General features: G+C 44.9%; 2 protein-coding genes across 3 annotated transcripts in view; both read left to right on the forward strand.

Moving 5' to 3' along the window:
• Positions 1-12142, forward strand: part of flna (filamin A, alpha (actin binding protein 280)) — a 28373-nt gene extending 16231 nt beyond the window's left edge. Inside the window, exons 23-48 of the mRNA XM_028992723.1 lie at positions 28-201; positions 295-457; positions 622-782; positions 991-1158; positions 1394-1517; positions 1801-1957; positions 2047-2236; positions 2574-2597; positions 3574-3821; positions 4052-4138; positions 4755-4854; positions 4940-5080; positions 5183-5311; positions 7049-7222; positions 7327-7488; positions 7604-7807; positions 7947-8099; positions 8202-8324; positions 8474-8740; positions 8835-8972; positions 9120-9235; positions 9870-10002; positions 10070-10246; positions 10350-10568; positions 10680-10883; positions 11063-12142. Of these exons, the coding sequence (XP_028848556.1) occupies positions 28-201; positions 295-457; positions 622-782; positions 991-1158; positions 1394-1517; positions 1801-1957; positions 2047-2236; positions 2574-2597; positions 3574-3821; positions 4052-4138; positions 4755-4854; positions 4940-5080; positions 5183-5311; positions 7049-7222; positions 7327-7488; positions 7604-7807; positions 7947-8099; positions 8202-8324; positions 8474-8740; positions 8835-8972; positions 9120-9235; positions 9870-10002; positions 10070-10246; positions 10350-10568; positions 10680-10883; positions 11063-11247 (4121 nt within the window). The 3' untranslated portion in view covers positions 11248-12142. The remainder of the gene's footprint in view (positions 1-27; positions 202-294; positions 458-621; positions 783-990; positions 1159-1393; positions 1518-1800; positions 1958-2046; positions 2237-2573; positions 2598-3573; positions 3822-4051; positions 4139-4754; positions 4855-4939; positions 5081-5182; positions 5312-7048; positions 7223-7326; positions 7489-7603; positions 7808-7946; positions 8100-8201; positions 8325-8473; positions 8741-8834; positions 8973-9119; positions 9236-9869; positions 10003-10069; positions 10247-10349; positions 10569-10679; positions 10884-11062) is intronic.
• A 1346-nt stretch (positions 12143-13488) lies between these two features.
• On the forward strand, positions 13489-16578 carry emd (emerin). Of its 2 annotated transcripts, none has more exons than XM_028994372.1 (7): positions 13489-13876; positions 14208-14297; positions 14850-14945; positions 15052-15089; positions 15170-15195; positions 15278-15334; positions 15460-16578. In XM_028994372.1, the coding sequence occupies exons 2-7, from the start codon at positions 14216-14218 to the stop codon at positions 15683-15685; spliced, it is 525 nt and encodes a 174-aa protein (XP_028850205.1). In that variant the 5' UTR covers positions 13489-13876; positions 14208-14215; the 3' UTR covers positions 15686-16578. The 2 variants fall into 2 exon arrangements, with proteins under 2 accessions (XP_028850205.1, XP_028850204.1); XM_028994371.1 differs by having other exon boundaries at positions 13497-13876; positions 14181-14297.
• The last annotated feature ends 760 nt before the right edge of the window (positions 16579-17338 follow it).

Below are 17338 nucleotides of genomic sequence, written 5' to 3' on the forward strand. Positions count from 1 at the left end.
ATTGATTTGCCATTTCTTACACTGAAGGGGTTTTCCGAGAGGCTACCACCGACTTCACTGTGGATGCCCGAGCACTGACCAAAAGTGGTGGGAATCACATCAAAACGTGCATCAAGAACCCATCAGGCAATCGCACAGATGCCTTGATCCGGGACCTTGGTGATGGCAGTTACCAAGTGGAGTACACGCCCTATGAGGAAGGTTGGTCCAGTTTCATTGCAGAATCAGTCACTGATTCTGAAGAGTAAAATCAGTTCAGTCTTTTAACAGAATGTCTCCCATGTATGCATCAAGGTACGCACAGTGTGGAGGTTTCCTACGACGATGCCCCCGTGCCCAAGAGTCCATTCCGTGTGCCAGTGACTGAAGGCTGTGACCCTGCCCGTGTGCGTGTCCATGGCCCAGGCCTGCAGTCCGGCATCACCAACAAGCCAAACAAGTTCACAGTGGAGACCCGGTGAGAACACCCCATCATTTAGACAAATAAATGATTGATTGAGCTCAATCATGCCTGCTAGAGCATGAAGAATCACTTCCCAAGTATGGAATCGCTGTAGTTTTCCCAGTATTAACCTCTCAGAATTCAGATGTATTCATTCAACTGCTGTTTCCTCTTCCTAGCGGTGCTGGTACCGGTGGTTTAGGCCTGGCAGTTGAAGGCCCATCTGAGGCCAAGATGTCCTGCACTGACAACAAAGATGGCAGCTGCTCTGTGGAGTACATCCCATTTGAACCTGGCACCTACAACCTGAACATCACCTATGGAGGCCAGCCAATCACTGGTTTGTCTATGTTACCTATTTACACTTTATGTGGTTTGTTTGTGGGAATAGCGTAAATTTATATGGGTCCAGTTAGGTTTCCAACGGACCTAAGATAAAATGCAACAGAGAGTGCAATATTTAATCCACTCAAACAATCCTAACTGTGAGAACAAACAGATTAAAGCTTCAGAGTTCAAATATTTATTTATTTTTTTTGTTTCTGCAGGAAGTCCTTTCTCTGTTCCTGTCTATGATACAGTTGACGCCACAAAGGTTAAATGCCAGGGTCAAGGACTTGGTAACAATGTCCGGGCCAACATCCCCCAGGTCTTCAGTGTGGATGCCAGCAAAGCTGGGGTGGCCCCGCTGCAAGTGCGTGTCCAGGGTCCCAAAGGTAAGTTGAGATTTTTATTGGCACCAGCCTCAGTAGAAGGGTCTCTCGGGTCACTAGTTTTGAGTCATTTTAACTCGTGTTGTCTCCTTTCATCTTCTTAAACCTATTGTTGGTCTTTGGCGTCTTGTGACATTTGGCCTCCTATTTGTCCCACTGTGAGTGTTCTATGGTATTATGTTACTGGGAGAAGATGTGTATCTGTCATTTGACTTGCCAATTGTCTGGTTGCCTCTAGGTGTTGTGGAGCCGGTGCAGATCGCTGATAATGGAGACCAGACTCACTCTGTGCGCTATGTGCCCACCAGAGAGGGTCCATACTCCATTAATGTCCTCTATGCAGATGAGGAGATTCCACGCAGGTAGGTGACAGTTACATTTTACATTTACAGCATTTATCAGACTGCCTTATCCAAAGTGACTTACAATCAGTAGTTACAGGGACATTTCGCCCCCCTGGAGACACTTAGGGTTGTAAGTGGGATTTGAACCTGAGTAGGCGAGTGTGTTACCCATTAGGCTACTACCACCCCAAACAGGTGACTGACTGTAGAGGTTTTGAGATAAGTTAGGCTTGGAACTGTCAAATCCCAGTGATTGGGTTACTATTTGAACTCCTGATCTCTTTCACTCCTGTACTTGCAGCCCCTTTAAGGTCAAGGTCCTACCCACTCACGATGCTAGTAAGGTACGTGCCAGCGGTCCGGGTCTGAACACCACTGGAGTGCCTGCCAGCCTCCCAGTGGAGTTCACCATTGATGCCAAAGATGCGGGTGAAGGACTGCTTGCAGTTCAGATCACTGTGAGTATTTTTCTTTTTTTTTTTTTTTTGTAGTACTAGTGTGATATATCTAGATTCACTTAAAAATTGGTGTCTTATATTGTGTAAAGGACCCAGAAGGAAAGCCCAAGAAGGCAAACATCCGTGACAACCAAGACGGAACCTACTTAGTGTCCTACGTGCCCGACATGACCGGCCGATACACCATCCTCATCAAGTATGGTGGTGATGAGATCCCATACTCCCCCTACCGCATCCGTGCCCTGCCCACAGGAGACGCCAGCAAGTGCACTGTTACAGGTACAAATGAAACGTGCCGTCACAGCCCAGCCCAGCACTGCACAGAGCATTTTCCGAGCACAGTCACAGATTTGCCCCTCCTCTGTGTAGCAGAACGTGCTTAATTTCACTTGGCCGTCCGTTTGGAGGCCTGCTGGATCAGGGCAGCTACACATGGATAGTGTGTGTTGAACATGTCTTCAGCTACTGTTATGAACACACGAGCTGTTGTGCAGCGCTGCTCACACCACATTTTTTTCTCTCTATTTTTGAGCACATTTGTTGTGTTTTGGTTTTGTTTCACTGATTTTGGTTTTACTCTTCACTTTTTTTGTAATCTGCTTCTCACGTTTCTCAGTCTCAATTGGAGGTCACGGTTTGGGTAAGCGCTTTGAACGATGTTTTTTATTTTTTTATTTTTTTATTTTTTCTATATTTTCTTTTTCTTTATTTTGCATGGAGAATTGCCTTAGTTCTGTTTCCTGCAGTACAACCATTTATTTATTTTCTGTACCTGTTTCTCCTGACCTCAAAATATATGGAAATGCAGTATTTTAACCAACTCTTAATACATTAAACCTGTCTATGAGAGAGTGGCTATATGAAACACGGTATTCTTATCTCTACCCCTTTCTCTTGGGATGTTCTAGATTTTCTTCATAGTCTAATTTGTATCTGCTGTTGCATAGCTGCTAAAAGGTTTAGGGCCCAGTTGTTGCAGTGCAGGGGGAGTGTTGTAATGTCAAGTTTGTCTTTTGGATTTACAGAAATAACCAGAAAGGACAGCTTTGCTAGTTAACTGTGTCTTTTGAGATGATTTAACTACCCACCCAGCTCTTTTTGTTGTGCAATTATTTCTTATACCCAGAGGATTAGGAGGAGGACGCAGAGAGACTGTTCCAAATGTCTGTCTCTCAGCGCCTGCAATTTAAATACAGCAGATAGAGATTTGATGGAAGGTCTGGAATATCCCTTTGATCAAATGCATGCTGGTCCGTGCCTAACCCTAGTTACAGGACTAACATGTTTATGCTCTAATAGGTTTGTTTGGTGGAATGTGCATTTTGGGACATGATTAGGTAGCAGACGTTTGACCATCTATGAAAGTGTGTTAATGCCATCAAACACACGTGAAGCACTTTTTGATGTCAGAAATACAAAGCAAATAAGGAGAATGAAATATTTGTATCCTAGCTACTGTAGAAAGAAACCTGATTTAAGTCCATTCCTAAATGGAAGCGATTTAAAAAATAATAAAATCCCTCTCCTTTCTTCTTTTTGCTTGCTGTTTCTGATTTTTAATTTAGCTGTAATTTGTGCAACTAATTCATTTTTATCTTTCAAACTTTTTTTTTCAGGTGCTGGAGTTGGCCCCACAATTCAGATCGGGGAGCAAACAGTCATCACTGTGGATGCAAAGGCTGCTGGGAAGGGCAAGGTTACCTGCACAGTGTGCACACCTGACGGCGGTGAGGTGGATGTGGACGTGGTGGAGAATGAGGATGGCACCTTTGACATCTTTTACACTGCACCTCAGCCTGGGAAGTATGTCATCTGTGTACGATTCGGTGGCGAGCACATCCCCAACAGCCCCTTCCAAGTCACGGTACGTTACCTGATGATGTTTCATTTTCTAATTAATACTTTTTTTTTTTCTTTTCTCCCTACTACACAGCATATTTATTCTGCATTTGAAATCTGAATTGTTTACTGAATTTATATACTAAATATGAAGCGCACTTGAAAGACAGAAAATGATTGTTGGCCAGGCTCACAGTGAGGTTGTTTGGTCAGTGTGAAGTACTTCATCCACCCTGTTCTGTCTTCCTGACTCAGGCTTTGGATGGAGCTCCCACAGAGCAGCTCATGCAGCAGACGCAGGTTCCGCAGTATGCGTACGCGCCCAACATGGGCCAGCCCTGGGTACTGACCTGCCCATGTCCTCCCATCACTCATTTTGTGTCCAACCTCACCGTTTGTCTCCTAGCAACATCCTGTCTCATTCATTTTCATTTCAGCTACTGTTTGTACTCAACCCCACGTCTGTGTTATGCGGTTACACGGGATTTTTTAGTAGCATTTTTTTTCAGGGGGAAATCACCATGGGCCATTTTGGAATTAAATGTGAATGTGGTGGGGATGTTCACATTTCACAAAATGGCAGATCTTTGTCATTTTGTTTTCCGTGCTTCTCAATGTTTGTCGCTTGTTGCTTTTTATTTTCTCCAGGTTGTCATTTGGTGTCTGCCCACTGGTCACCCTCTCCTCTGTGTGTGTGCTTACGCCCCATCTCCCCCTACCCTGAGTGTTTTGTGCTTTTAATGTCATTCTATCTCACAGTGTTGGTGGTTTCTTCATCATTATAATCATAATCATCTCATTCGTCTTTTAACTCATTCTCCGCTCAGCAGATTAGTCTGTTCACTCAACCTGTTTGTTTTGCATCCATGTTTGTGTTCCAGAACACTCATGTTTCATTTTGAAAGTGAAATCGGTCTTGGGAATTGCAGAGAGTGAACTGTGAATTTCTTCGTTCTAGGCAACGGACCGACCAATGGGCATGAATGGCCTGGATGTGGCTGGACTCCGACCTTTTGACCTGGTCATTCCCTTCACCATCCAGAAGGGCGAAATTACAGGTACATAAACTGCCAACCTATTGGACGTTGCCTGCTCTCGCTTCCAAGCAATGATGTGATGCCCCTCCCCCTTCCTCCGTCTCAGGTGATGTGAGGATGCCATCTGGCAAGGTGGCCAAGCCTGACATTACAGATAACAAAGATGGCACAGTCACGGTGAAGTACGCACCCACTGAGGCTGGCCTGCATGAGATGGACATCAAGTATGATGGGATTCATATTCCAGGTATATGGCAAACAATTAATCTCAGTTTTATTTATCTGTTTGATATGGGGAACTAATAGAAATAATTGATTTTCTAATCGATGGCTAACTGTTTTAATTCAGGAAGTCCACTGCAGTTTTACGTTGACTACGTTAACAGTGGTCATGTGACTGCTTATGGGCCTGGCCTCATCCATGGCATGGTCAACAAACCTGCTGTCTTCACCGTCAACACCAAAGATGCTGGAGAAGGTAAACGAATCAGTTTCGTATCTATTAAAGTTTGGCTGAGGCTGGGTGTGCATGTGGAATCCAGTACTTATGGATCCCTCTAGGTCAATTCACTTGGTATGGTGTATGGGGATAACCACGCCCTCTGCATAGACCCCTGAAGACACCTTTAATCACGCATATAGGCAGGATATGGGGCTTTAGTGAGTGCTGTGAAGCTAAATTCAATGTGTGAGTAAAGCATTTAAAAGGTGTCTGTAACTGTGGCAGGATCCTCGCTTTTTACATCCCTTTCCTATACTGCCCCTTTCAGCAGCTTGCCGATGTTACGGCCAGTAAGGCTCTCATGGAAAACCAGTAGCCAGTCCTAAATAATGCGGTGTGCCATGATCGTAACATAAGATTCAGTGGCTCGCAAAGTCCGCGTAAGTGGCACTCTTTCTGCAGAGGGAAGATTTGCGTTTACCTCCCCATTACCTCCTTGGCACCGCGGCCCAAGGATGTTGACCATGTACCAGGACACCAGGTTCCGGAGAAACTTTATTTTGTTTAACTCTGTATTGTCTAACACTTATATATAGCTGAAATGAAAATAAATCTCATCTTCAACTTCAGTAGTGCATGATAGTTTGCGGTGTACTTGTGTCAGCAGGCTTCGCTTTCTGCTCAAATGAGTTCCTGCTAAATTGGTTGTGTTGCCTGAATGTTTCACAGAAGCACGACACAGCTCACAAATTGCATTTCCTTTATTCACCTTCATACTACCTGGCTTACTTTTTACAAGTTGAAGGGGCCGCATTGATGAATCTCACTGATCTCACTAAATAAAACACCCAACTGCACCACCTGGTTGAATAAATGTATATTAAAAAAATCGATATTTGGTGTCAGCAAACATCAGCACATAAATATATGTTCCTTACTGCAGTGGACAGCAATCGGGCATCTTATCTGCACGAGACTCTTTCCACAGTGGGTTTATTCAGCCAGTCCCTCAAAGCGATTTTGGTGAAGTTTGAGTTGAGTAACATTCTTCATTGCGGATGGCACCGGGAGACACTGTGTCCCCTCCAGTGTTTGTTGTGGCAGCCAGAAAGTGCCTCTCTGTTCATGTTATGGGTCCCTGTCCACCTTGTGTGTGGGAATGGAGGTGGTGAAGCAATTTTGGGATCGGTTTGGCAGGGCAGGAGTAGATCTGTTTGAGTCCAGAAAAAAAAAAAAAAAACTCATCCTCTGTTTTTCTCTCTGACTTCTCTCAGCGTGCCTCTGGTCTTGAACGCTGTAGCTCATATATGGCCAAATGTTCTCCTTTATTTGTTTCCTCCAGTGGAGTTGATTTGGCCAATGCTGGAGAAGGTCAGGCAGGGGGGCAGGTAATCCACCCTACCCCAGAACTGTGGTGCCTTCAGGCCTATCTGCTGAAAGGTCACGGTTCGCCTATTCAAAGCTCCAGGGCTTTCTCGACCAGGGACCTCTATGCCTTATAATTTATTTCTATTTTTTTGGCGCATTATTGTCAGGGTCTGGACCCCCCCTCAATTCCATTTGCGGCCATTTTAACCTGCCTCAGTGAGGTTGCTTATTTTTAGCTAAGAAATTTATTTGGAAACTCTTTCAGCTTGTCATGTTAGTATTGATCGGGTGTCGTGGAGGCTGAGCATGTAGAGTCATGGTTATCCCCATACTTCTGTTCTACCAAGTTCCTCTTCCTCAGGCAATATAACCTGACGTTTTATAATCCCACCCCCTCCCAATCAGGAGGTCTGTCTTTGGCCATTGAGGGGCCGTCCAAGGCCGACATCAGCTGCACTGACAACCAGGACGGCACCTGCACTGTGTCCTACCTGCCAGTCCTCCCTGGAGACTACAACATCCTGGTTAAATACAACGATAAACACATTCCTGGCAGCCCCTTCGCAGCCAAAATCACTGGTGGGAAGCGGCAGCAGTTGATTCATTTCCAAACCATGTCAGTCAAACAGGAGTCTGCCACCTTTGTGACCAGAAGTGGTTATGTTTGTTCGTGTGTGTCACAGGTGATGACTCGATGCGAATGTCCCATCTGAAGGTGGGTTCGGCAGCAGACATCCCCCTGGACATTGGGGAGCTGGACCTGAGCCAGCTTACTGCCTCTTTGACCACTCCCTCTGGGCGAGAAGAGCCATGTTTGCTCAAAATGCTCCGCAATGGACATGTTGGTGCGTGTGTGTGTGTGTGTGTGTGCTCGTGTGGGTTCAGTTACAACATGTTACTAATGTGTTGCGGATTCCCAGATTAGCCGCCCATGGCAACGTTTTTCCCTCTCCTGCCCAGGTATCTCTTTTGTGCCTAAAGAGATTGGCGAGCACCTTGTAAACATCAAGAAAAACGGCCGCCACATTCCCAGCAGCCCCATCGCTGTCATGATTAACCAGTCGGAGATTGGTGACGCTAGCCGCGTGCGGGTATCTGGCCAGGGTCTGAGCGAAGCGCGCACCTTCGAGCCTGCAGAGTTCATCATTGACACGCGTGATGCCGGTAAGAAGCACAGTTCCTCAGCATGCACCACATGTGACTTCAGGGGACCATTTTTATGTTGTCCGAACATTACAGTGGAATAATGAGAGATGAAGCTACCTGACTACAGATGTGACCATGTGCCTGTTCTCTCTTCAAGGCTATGGTGGCCTCAGCCTGTCCATTGAGGGTCCAAGTAAAGTGGACATCAACACAGAGGACCTGGAGGATGGTACCTGCAAGGTCACCTACTGCCCAACTGAGCCAGGAAATTACATCATCAACATTAAATTTGCTGACCAACATGTCCCAGGTACCCATATCCCGTCTGGGTGTTGAGATGGAATTTGCTTGTAACCTAATTTAATGATTGATTTGACCGCATTGCAACCTTGTGTCCATCTTTGTGACACAGGAAGTGCTTTTACTGTGAAAGTAACTGGGGAGGGTAGGATGAAGGAAAGCATCACCAGGAGGAGGAAGGCTGCGTCTGTGGCCAACGTAGGCAGTCAGTGTGACCTGAGCCTTAAAATCCCAGGTGAGATCTGCAAACAGGGTGTATGTTTTCAAAAGAGATGTGTAGTTTTTTTTTTTGTAGATGTTTTAATATTATTGCTCTTTTTCAATGAAGGTTACAAGTGCTGTAACATGCTGATATTTTTGTGTTTTTTACTTACTGCTGAACAGAGATCAGCATTGCAGACATGACTGCCCAGGTCACCAGTCCTTCTGGAAAGATCCACAAAGCCGAGATCATGGAGGGTGAGAACAACACCTACTGCATCCGCTTCGTACCAACAGAAATGGGCGTCCACACAGTCAGCGTGAAGTACCAGGGTCAACACGTCCCAGGCAGTCCCTTCCAGTTTACGGTTGGACCCCTGGGAGAAGGAGGGTCCCACAAAGTCCGTGCTGGTGGCCCTGGACTGGAGAGAGCTGAAGCAGGTGTTCCAGGTATGGCTGCCTCCAGTTTGGTTGTGGGATTGTCACAGAATGTTTGTCACAGTTATGAAACCCATAACTCACTGAGCCAACTTTCCCTTATAAGCTGAATTTAGCATTTGGACTCGTGAAGCTGGTGCAGGAGGTCTGTCCATCGCTGTTGAGGGTCCTAGCAAAGCAGAAATTGCCTTTGAAGACCGTAAGGATGGATCCAGCGGTGTCTCCTACATTGTCCAAGAGCCTGGTAAACCAAAGCACAAGTCTGTGGCATGATAGAATACAATGGTTTCTATATGACAACAAACTGGGTATTTTGCCCACAATTTTTTTTGTTTGAAGATTTTAAGTTTGTTTAACTGCAAAAACAATCATGTGTTTCTTCCTTTTGCAGGAGATTATGAGGTTTCCATCAAGTTTAATGATGAACACATCCCGGACAGTCCCTTCATCGTACCCGTTGCCTCCCCCTCTGATGACGCCCGGCGCCTTACTGTTGCCAGTCTTCAGGTGAGGCTTCGAGAAAGACAGACAATTGTCCACCCAAAAAGAGCCCCAGGTTACCCATGATGCAGCAGCTGAACATACTGGCTCAAGAATAAGAGCAATGCAGAGGAATTTGTAACTTGTAACAGGCTACATCTAGAGATCCAGAGTAATATGTTGTAGATAAAAACAGTCTATGGTTCACGCACGCTACAATAAATCACAAAATAGCCATGTTTGTAGAGTCTTGTTTTTTTCAGCCTAGATAGCATTAAACACTGCGCATTTCCAGGATTCCAGACAGGGAGATACCTGTAGAAGGAAGAGCTGGTGCGACTCTGCTGCTGTGTTTGTGGGTGGCTCTAGGGGTTCTGGGATCATGAAGGACTGTTTGTGTTTCTCGTGCCTTGTCCTAAAGGCTCCCAACAGAATTTTCCTCCCCACCACTCCAATGTATGGGCTAATGGGTTAAAGAGGACTGTTTAGTCCTTTTTTATTCATTTTCTCATTCACCTCTCTTTTCCCTCTCAGTTTGAGTTGTCACTTTTTTATTTTTCTTTGTGTAAAGCGTATAAATTAAAAAATGTCAGTTTTATATTCCTAGAGTAGCCTTTGTTCAGAGTGTCAGGTTGAGTTTGGAGTTCTCGTCTGAATGCAGGAGTCGGGGTTAAAGGTGAACCAGCCGGCCTCTTTCGCAGTTAGCCTAAACGGGGCAAAGGGTGTCATTGATGCCAAAGTGCACAGCCCATCAGGAGCGTTGGAGGAGTGTTGCGTCACCGAGATCAATGAAGGTAATCTCCATTCCTGCGGGTTCTTCAGTCCTCTCAGTACCACTTCTTACCACCCCGTCTCTTGCAGATAAGTATGCAGTCCGATTCATCCCAAGGGAGAACGGTTTGTACCTGATTGATGTCAAATTCAATGGCTCCCACATTCCTGGAAGCCCCTTCAAGATCCGTGTTGGGGAGGCCGGCCAGTCAGGAGACCCAGGAATGGTTTCAGCTTATGGGGCTGGTCTTGAGGGAGGCACCACAGGTATTTTAAATTTGCCTAATCAGTCTGGTCCTGACAACAGTGGGGCTATTTGGCAATACACCACCCATCCTGTCTTACACAACCCCTTGTTCCATCTGCCTAGGTTCTCCATGTGAGTTCATTGTGAACACAAGTTCCGCTGGTCCAGGAGCCCTTGCAGTAACAATTGATGGCCCCTCCAAGGTGAAGATGGATTGTCAGGAGTGCCCTGAGGGTTACAAGGTTACATACACACCAATGGCCCCTGGAAACTACTTGATCTCTATCAAATATGGTGGACCATATCACATTGTTGGCAGCCCATTCAAAGCTAAAATCACTGGTAAACATTAACAAAATCTTTTTCCTGTTCATGATAGTACCTGTAATCTGTATTTGGTCTGACGCTCTTATTTGTCTCTTATCTGTGCATTTATTTGTTTAAAATTTTCAGGATCTCGGCTGGTCAGTAGCCATACCATGCATGAGACCTCGTCTGTACTGGTTGACCCTGTGACCCGGAGTGTGACCTCTAGTCAGCAGGCTGCACCAGGCTGGGCTTCGTCTGATGCCAGCAGAGTTGTTGCCAAAGGCCTAGGTCTTACTAAAGCGTTTGTGGGACAGAAGAACAGCTTCAGTGTTGACTGCAGTAAAGCAGGTACTGTTTTACTTAAATCGTCTATATCATGCAAAATGCACTTCAGCTAAGAAGCTCTCCACATTTTCAAATAAATTTGGAAGGTCTTTAAATGTAGTGTAAAGAGCTGTGATGTTTTCTCTTTCTGGAACTCATCATACTCATACCCAGGTTTCCTCATACTCCTGTTTTTACCGCAGGGAGAAACATGCTGCTGGTGGGCGTGGACGGTCCCAAGGTTCCCTGCGAGGAGATCCTTGTCAAGCACCTGGGCAACCGCCTCTACAACGTCTCCTACCAGCTGAAGGAGAAGGGCGAGTACATCCTGGTGGTGAAATGGGGTGATGAGCACATCCCTGGGAGCCCTTACCACATCACTGTCTAAAGCACCAAAATTAAAAAAGCTCCAGCCTACAACCCAGCCAAAGACTCCTGCTTCCAAAGACGAGTACATAAACACTGAATGTCCTCATTTTCATTTCTTTTTTCTCTATTCATCTGTCTAAACACAACACCCAGTCCTACCATAATTCATTTTAATTTAATAGAGAGGGTTTTTAAAAGTACCTTCTTACTGTAAACCAGCAAACATGTTTCTGAAATGTAGGATTCTTTTGCTTTCTTTGAAGTGGTTGCTGGTGGTAGAGTAGATCTGGCTCCTTCAGTGTGTTGCTTACACCAGTGTGTGCCTTACTGATGCTGTCCCTAGCAGTGTAGCTGCTGCTAGTCTTGCCTGTTTTTGTGTTAGGACGATAACCATAGCTTTGGGGCAGAAGATGGGACTGACATGACATGACATGACACACGTCTGGAATAGCCGAGATGGGGTGGACTTCTTATAGGGGTGAAATGATACACAAAGTACAACTGCAACACACTCATGTGACTTATACACAGTACGTACTAACACTGGTGCCAGATTTGTTGGTGTGCCGTGTCAGCTAAGCTGTGGACGCTTCGCTTAGCCCTGCACTTAAGAGCTGAGCAGACAAGGAAGTTAGTGGTGGGCTTGAAATAAAAAACAATTACTAAAGGGAACGTTCACACATGCAATGCTTGACACATGCAGGGGAGTTCACATGGAAAAAATAGTGTCTTTTCCACCCACACTCCCATCCCAGCTTTTCATCCCACTACTTTTGTGTAATCAGTATTGCCAAATTGAACATGAACAAAAGGTTGTCTTAAAATTAAAAAAAAATAATAATGCATCAATGTTTGTATGTCTGTTACAGAATTTTGATAAACAATAAAGTTGTCAAGTATTTTTGTCAATCTAACAGTGAGTGCTTGTGTTGTCATTCTTGGTTTCATTAAAGACGTTTCCATGGTTCTATTTGGAGTATTTAAACATTAAGCATCTGGTTTGCCTGTCATGTCAAAATTTTCAATGGCAAATTTTTAATTCCTTCATTCTCATATGCGATTAATGACATGACTAGTGTGGAGATTATTAAAGTGAAGTTATTGTCACTTGTGATACAGTGCACACAGTGAAATTTGTCCTCTGCATTTATCACATCACCCTGAGAGAGCAGTGGGCAACCATGACAGGCGCCCGGGGAGCAGTGTGTGGGGACGGTGCTTTACTCAGTGGCGCCCCAGTGGCACCTTGGTGGATCGGGATTCGGCAACCTTCTGATTACGGGGCCGCTTCCATAACTACTAGGCCCCCACTGCCTATTACTGCTAATGTAGAGGAGACCAACTTTGCAGTCATATCTTTTGCATGCCTAGTTCTTGCCACGTTATCAGTGCAGTTTTCTCTCATTGCTGATTGGCTGAAAGCCACTGCATCCATTACATCAGCTGTGTGTGGAAAGGTGAGTTGGGGTGGTAGTAGCCTAGTGGGTAACACACTTGCCTATGAACCAGAAGACCAGGTTCAAGACCAGGTTCAAATCCCGCTTACTACCATTATGTCCCTGAGCAAGACACTTAATCCTAAATTGCTCCAGGGGGACTGTCCCCTGTAACTACTGATTGTAAGTCTGATAAATGCCGTAAATGTAAACGAGTGGGGATTAGAGCAGTCTTGCCAGATTGGGCTGTGTTCATTTAAATGTACAAATAAATTCTGTCCCATTCTGTTAGTACTTTATAAACCTAACATCACCCATACTGATGTGTTTGGGGTTGGCCGAGATGATGCATTTTTAAAGCGAATACTTCTGGCTGGTGGGGTTGCGTGAACGAGAAGTTGGAAATCACACTCCAGCCAACTGAACCAAGTTGACATCCTTGTATTCGAGTTATTTTAGTTCTGTCCTGCTGTCCTGTTCTTCAAGGACAGCAGTCGTTGCATTGGTTTCCGGCGCCCCCCAGAGGTCGTACATGAAATCGCGGACTGGCCTGTATGTAAGTCCGCGTCGACTCAGCTTCCTCTGGTCACCGCTAGGTGGCGCACTGACGTCATGAGATCACAATTCCAGACGTTGTGCAGAATCACGGGCTTTTCTTTCAGCTTATTCAGATCTAAAATATTTTAACGTATAATATCTAACGGTGGGTGCATTTGTGGGTTTTGTGGAACATTTTCACATTCCCTGCAGTGGATCGTAGTAGACTGCACAAAACCAAAAAAGGACGTTTTAATTATAATTTGTTTAATTATAATTGCTTTAATTATAATTATAAATGGTTATGCTTATTGTCCAACGTTGCTGGTTTATTTGTTTACGCAGAATCAGCAGCAGGTATTTCTGAACCGCTGGCGCCGCAGGACTCGCTGGCAACATCTGGAACGGACATTTACCCGGAAGTAGTTTCTTTTAAGGAGCCGCTTGGACAGCGTAGTGAGAGGAAAATCCACTACGTTGAGAGCAACAACTCCACTGACAGTGTGCTGGTTTTTAGGAGTTTAATGTGTTTTCTTGCAGCTGAAATTCGACGAGGTCAACGAACATAGGTTGACGTCAGCGCGCCCTGGACGCATCTGTTCCAGAGGACACGCCCCTTCTGCCAGAGAACGGGTGAACGCCCAGAAACCGAGCAAACGGAGCGCTTAGGAAGAAGTGAGTATTAAAAACCCATATTCCCTCTTAATATTTAAATACATATGGAATTGTTATGTCGCTCCAAATGCATTCTCGACGTGGATTAAAGTGACGGAGGCGGACAGGAAACACGAACTTGCTCGAGTTCGGGGATCAGCAGCCGTGGTATAAGAACACATGCTGTTCAAGATCAACAGATCCAGGACGAAATGTCTGCTGAAGAATGTTATATTCATACGCAACTAATAAAATGCGTGTTTTAACAGTAAAAAACTACACCCTAGCTATTTCATATGTTCTTTTTTGTCATGTGAAATATCAGGCACCTAAACGTCTTTTGGATCTGCAGCTGATGTCATGAGTGACCTGAGCAGCAAATCTGTGAAGGAAATCGCTGATCTTTTGGACCAGTATGGCATCAAGCATGGACCCATAGTTGGTATGTGCGTCTTTGTATTATAGGCAGTATGAGATGAGACGTGAGTGACCTGGGTGGAGAAAAATGGTCTCCGGATGTCTGTGAAGATTCTCAGTCATCCAGGTGAATTTGTCTGGAAGTTGAGTCATGGCAACTGGACATCTCCTCCCTGGCAGATCCTCCTACCCTCATTAAGTGGGTCGTTAAATGTGGCCAACCTGGTGGACGTGTGAATTGGGCCTGATTTTTTGGAGGATGGATGAAAGGGCAGCAGAATAGGTTGGAGATAGGTTGTGTCTGAGGCCTCCACCTCTGTTGAGTGAGGGTTCGTTGATTTGAACATGCAAAGCTTCCCTCACTCCTCTCTCAAACCACCTACCTTCACTGTCCAATATGAGGTGAAGGTACACAGCTGATTCTGGCCCGGGGTGTTGCTCCTTCTGTGCTGGGCCATCCTCCTGTTTGGTTTCCCCAATGTACATCTCAGTCTCCGGATGCAGTGTGTGTTGTTATGTGGGGTGCCTCGTATACCAGAATCGACTGAGCTCACCTTCATTGTTCTTCATTGTGCAGATTCCACTCGCAGTCTCTATGAGAAGAAGCTGAGGGAGGCCATGGCCAACATGCCAGGAAAACAGTCGCCAGATAAGACCTACTACAGAGAAGAAGGTGAGAAGGAGCTCTTCCACCCTAGAAGCATGTGGAGGATTTTGCCTGTTTTCTGAGCTACTTTACAGAGTATTTTTAAAAACGAATCTTCTGTTTTATGTCTCAGAGGAAGAAGTCACATACATTCATTATCATCCACCACCAGTAAGTGCATCGTAAGTGTGTGAAAGACGAAAGACGCTGAGTGCGTTGGTGTAATGAAACATTTGCGTGGCGTGTTGCAGGTGAGAAGCGAGGCGTTTGGAGATGTGTGAGTATCGAATGCCGTCACGTCCGTTCTTAAGCAGGGTTGGCGGTTCCTCCCCTTTAACGTCCCGGTCTCCATCCTGTAGCACAAGGAGACATGGAGCTGTGGAGCAGACCTATGAGGAGGAGGATACTGTGGACGAGTGAGTATCTGATGATTCTTATCTTTAAAGTGAGCTGCCTACAAGTAATACCAGCGGTAATATTTACATTTGTCACAGTAATTATTAGAAAAAAAAAGTTTCTTTACTTTCTTTGCGTTTTGAAGACCCATCATCAGCCAGACGCAGACATCCTACCAAAATGTATCTCGGTCCAGACCCTCGCCGCTACGATCCACATATGAAACGATGGCCCCTGAACCAAAGAAGTCCGGGGGTATCCCAGGCTGGATCCGAATTCTTGCGTTTGTGTCCATCGCGGCATTTCTGTACTTCGTCTACGCAAACATGGAGGCCGATGAGCAGAGCCCCTTTGACAAGATTGACGCGTAGTCGGGCGGTTTTTACACTCTTGCGTGGTTGGTGGTGGGGCTCTGCAGTTTTTAAACATTGTGGCCACTATTGTCAAGCCTGGTGACTGCTCACTAGTGTCAGGTAAGGTGTCCTCAGGATCAAGACAAATTAATGAAGCAAGAAACGATTGATCGGTAGTTATCTGTATGTTTGAGGGAAAGAAAAACGACAGTGACTTTTGTCACCCGGAACAGAATCTTTAATGATTATATATAAAGAAAGTATAAAAAGGGAGAGCAGGTTTAATCCTTTAGTGCCCTGTGTGTACATCTGCATTTACATTTTAATGTAAAAGCCTGCTGCCCTTGATTGATTGATTTGATTGATTTCCTTTTTCATTTGGAATCTCCATATTAAACGTGGAACCTGTTTCTTTTTCTAAGGACAGTAACGTTTGGTGCTGGTGTCATTACTTATTTCTTAATGTCTTCTCTTTTTTTTTTCAACTCACGTAGGACAGATGTGGCTTTTAATCAGCCAAATGACGCTTTTGTTCTCAGCACATTTACAGAAGATCATTTTTTGCTTTTGCCAAAGAGGTCAGATGTTTCCACAGGGGATAAGTAAGGACAAAATTGAGGAATGTAGGCATTAGAAAAAACATATTTTTATTATGTACAGTATTCACCCCAAATTGTTATTCCAATATCAGCGTTTTACAATATGTGTTTTTTTTTGTTTGTTTTTTTATTTGGCCTGAATTCAGCCAGGATTTCTTTGACTGTTTGAATTCTGGCAGTTGTCTCTTTTCCAAGCGTTCTGGGAGTTTTAATATTTTCATAAAAATTAAGTCTGGTTAAAAATTATGTTTGCTCAGAGTTGATTTTTTATTACTGGATCTGAATTTATTAAAGATGATTGTTGAAAAGTAACCTATTCAGAGAACTCATTCTTTCACAGACATTTTACACCAAGTGGGGCAGTGGTGGCCTAGCGGTTAAGGAAGCGGCCCCGTAATCAGAAGGTTGCCGGTTCGAATCCCGATCCGCCAAGGTGCCACTGAGGTGCCACCGAGCAAAGCACCGTCCCCACACACTGCTCCCCGGGCGCCGGTCATGGCTGCCCACTGCTCACTCAGGGTGATGGGTTAAATGCAGAGGACAAATTTCACTGTGTGCACTGTGTGCAGTGCTGCTGTGTATCACATGTGACAATCACTTCACTTTTAAAGTGCTCACTTGGGTGCAAATACGAACTGATAAGATTTTGGTGGTCAGATGTCAAGGTCACCTGCATTCCTCTGCAAATGTCACTCTTATCATTTGACCAATAATCATATATTTTGTTAAATTCCTCTTATTACTTCAATACACATTTTATATATACAGATATTTATCTGTAGGCTGCAGTGTACAATGACAGTTCAAGTTGAAATTGTATACTTGACTAATTTCAATTTGATGTCGTTTGGCCTGCACTCAGCATCAGCTTTATACATCTTTGTATTTTTTTAAATAAATAACATTCCCCCACTCAGCGGCAAGTGCCAGAACACAACTGCAGTGAATGCACCCGTAACCCCCCCAGACCTCCAACATTCAAACACAGTGACGGTAACCCCATACGCCTTGTAGCTGCCTGCTTCATGCGTCATGGCTCCTTCCGAGACTATGTTCCTGCCCCAGTGCAAAA

The sequence above is a fragment of the Denticeps clupeoides genome, chromosome 10 (genome assembly GCF_900700375.1).
Source record: "Denticeps clupeoides chromosome 10, fDenClu1.1, whole genome shotgun sequence".
In the NCBI taxonomy this organism is placed as follows: domain Eukaryota; kingdom Metazoa; phylum Chordata; class Actinopteri; order Clupeiformes; family Denticipitidae; genus Denticeps; species Denticeps clupeoides.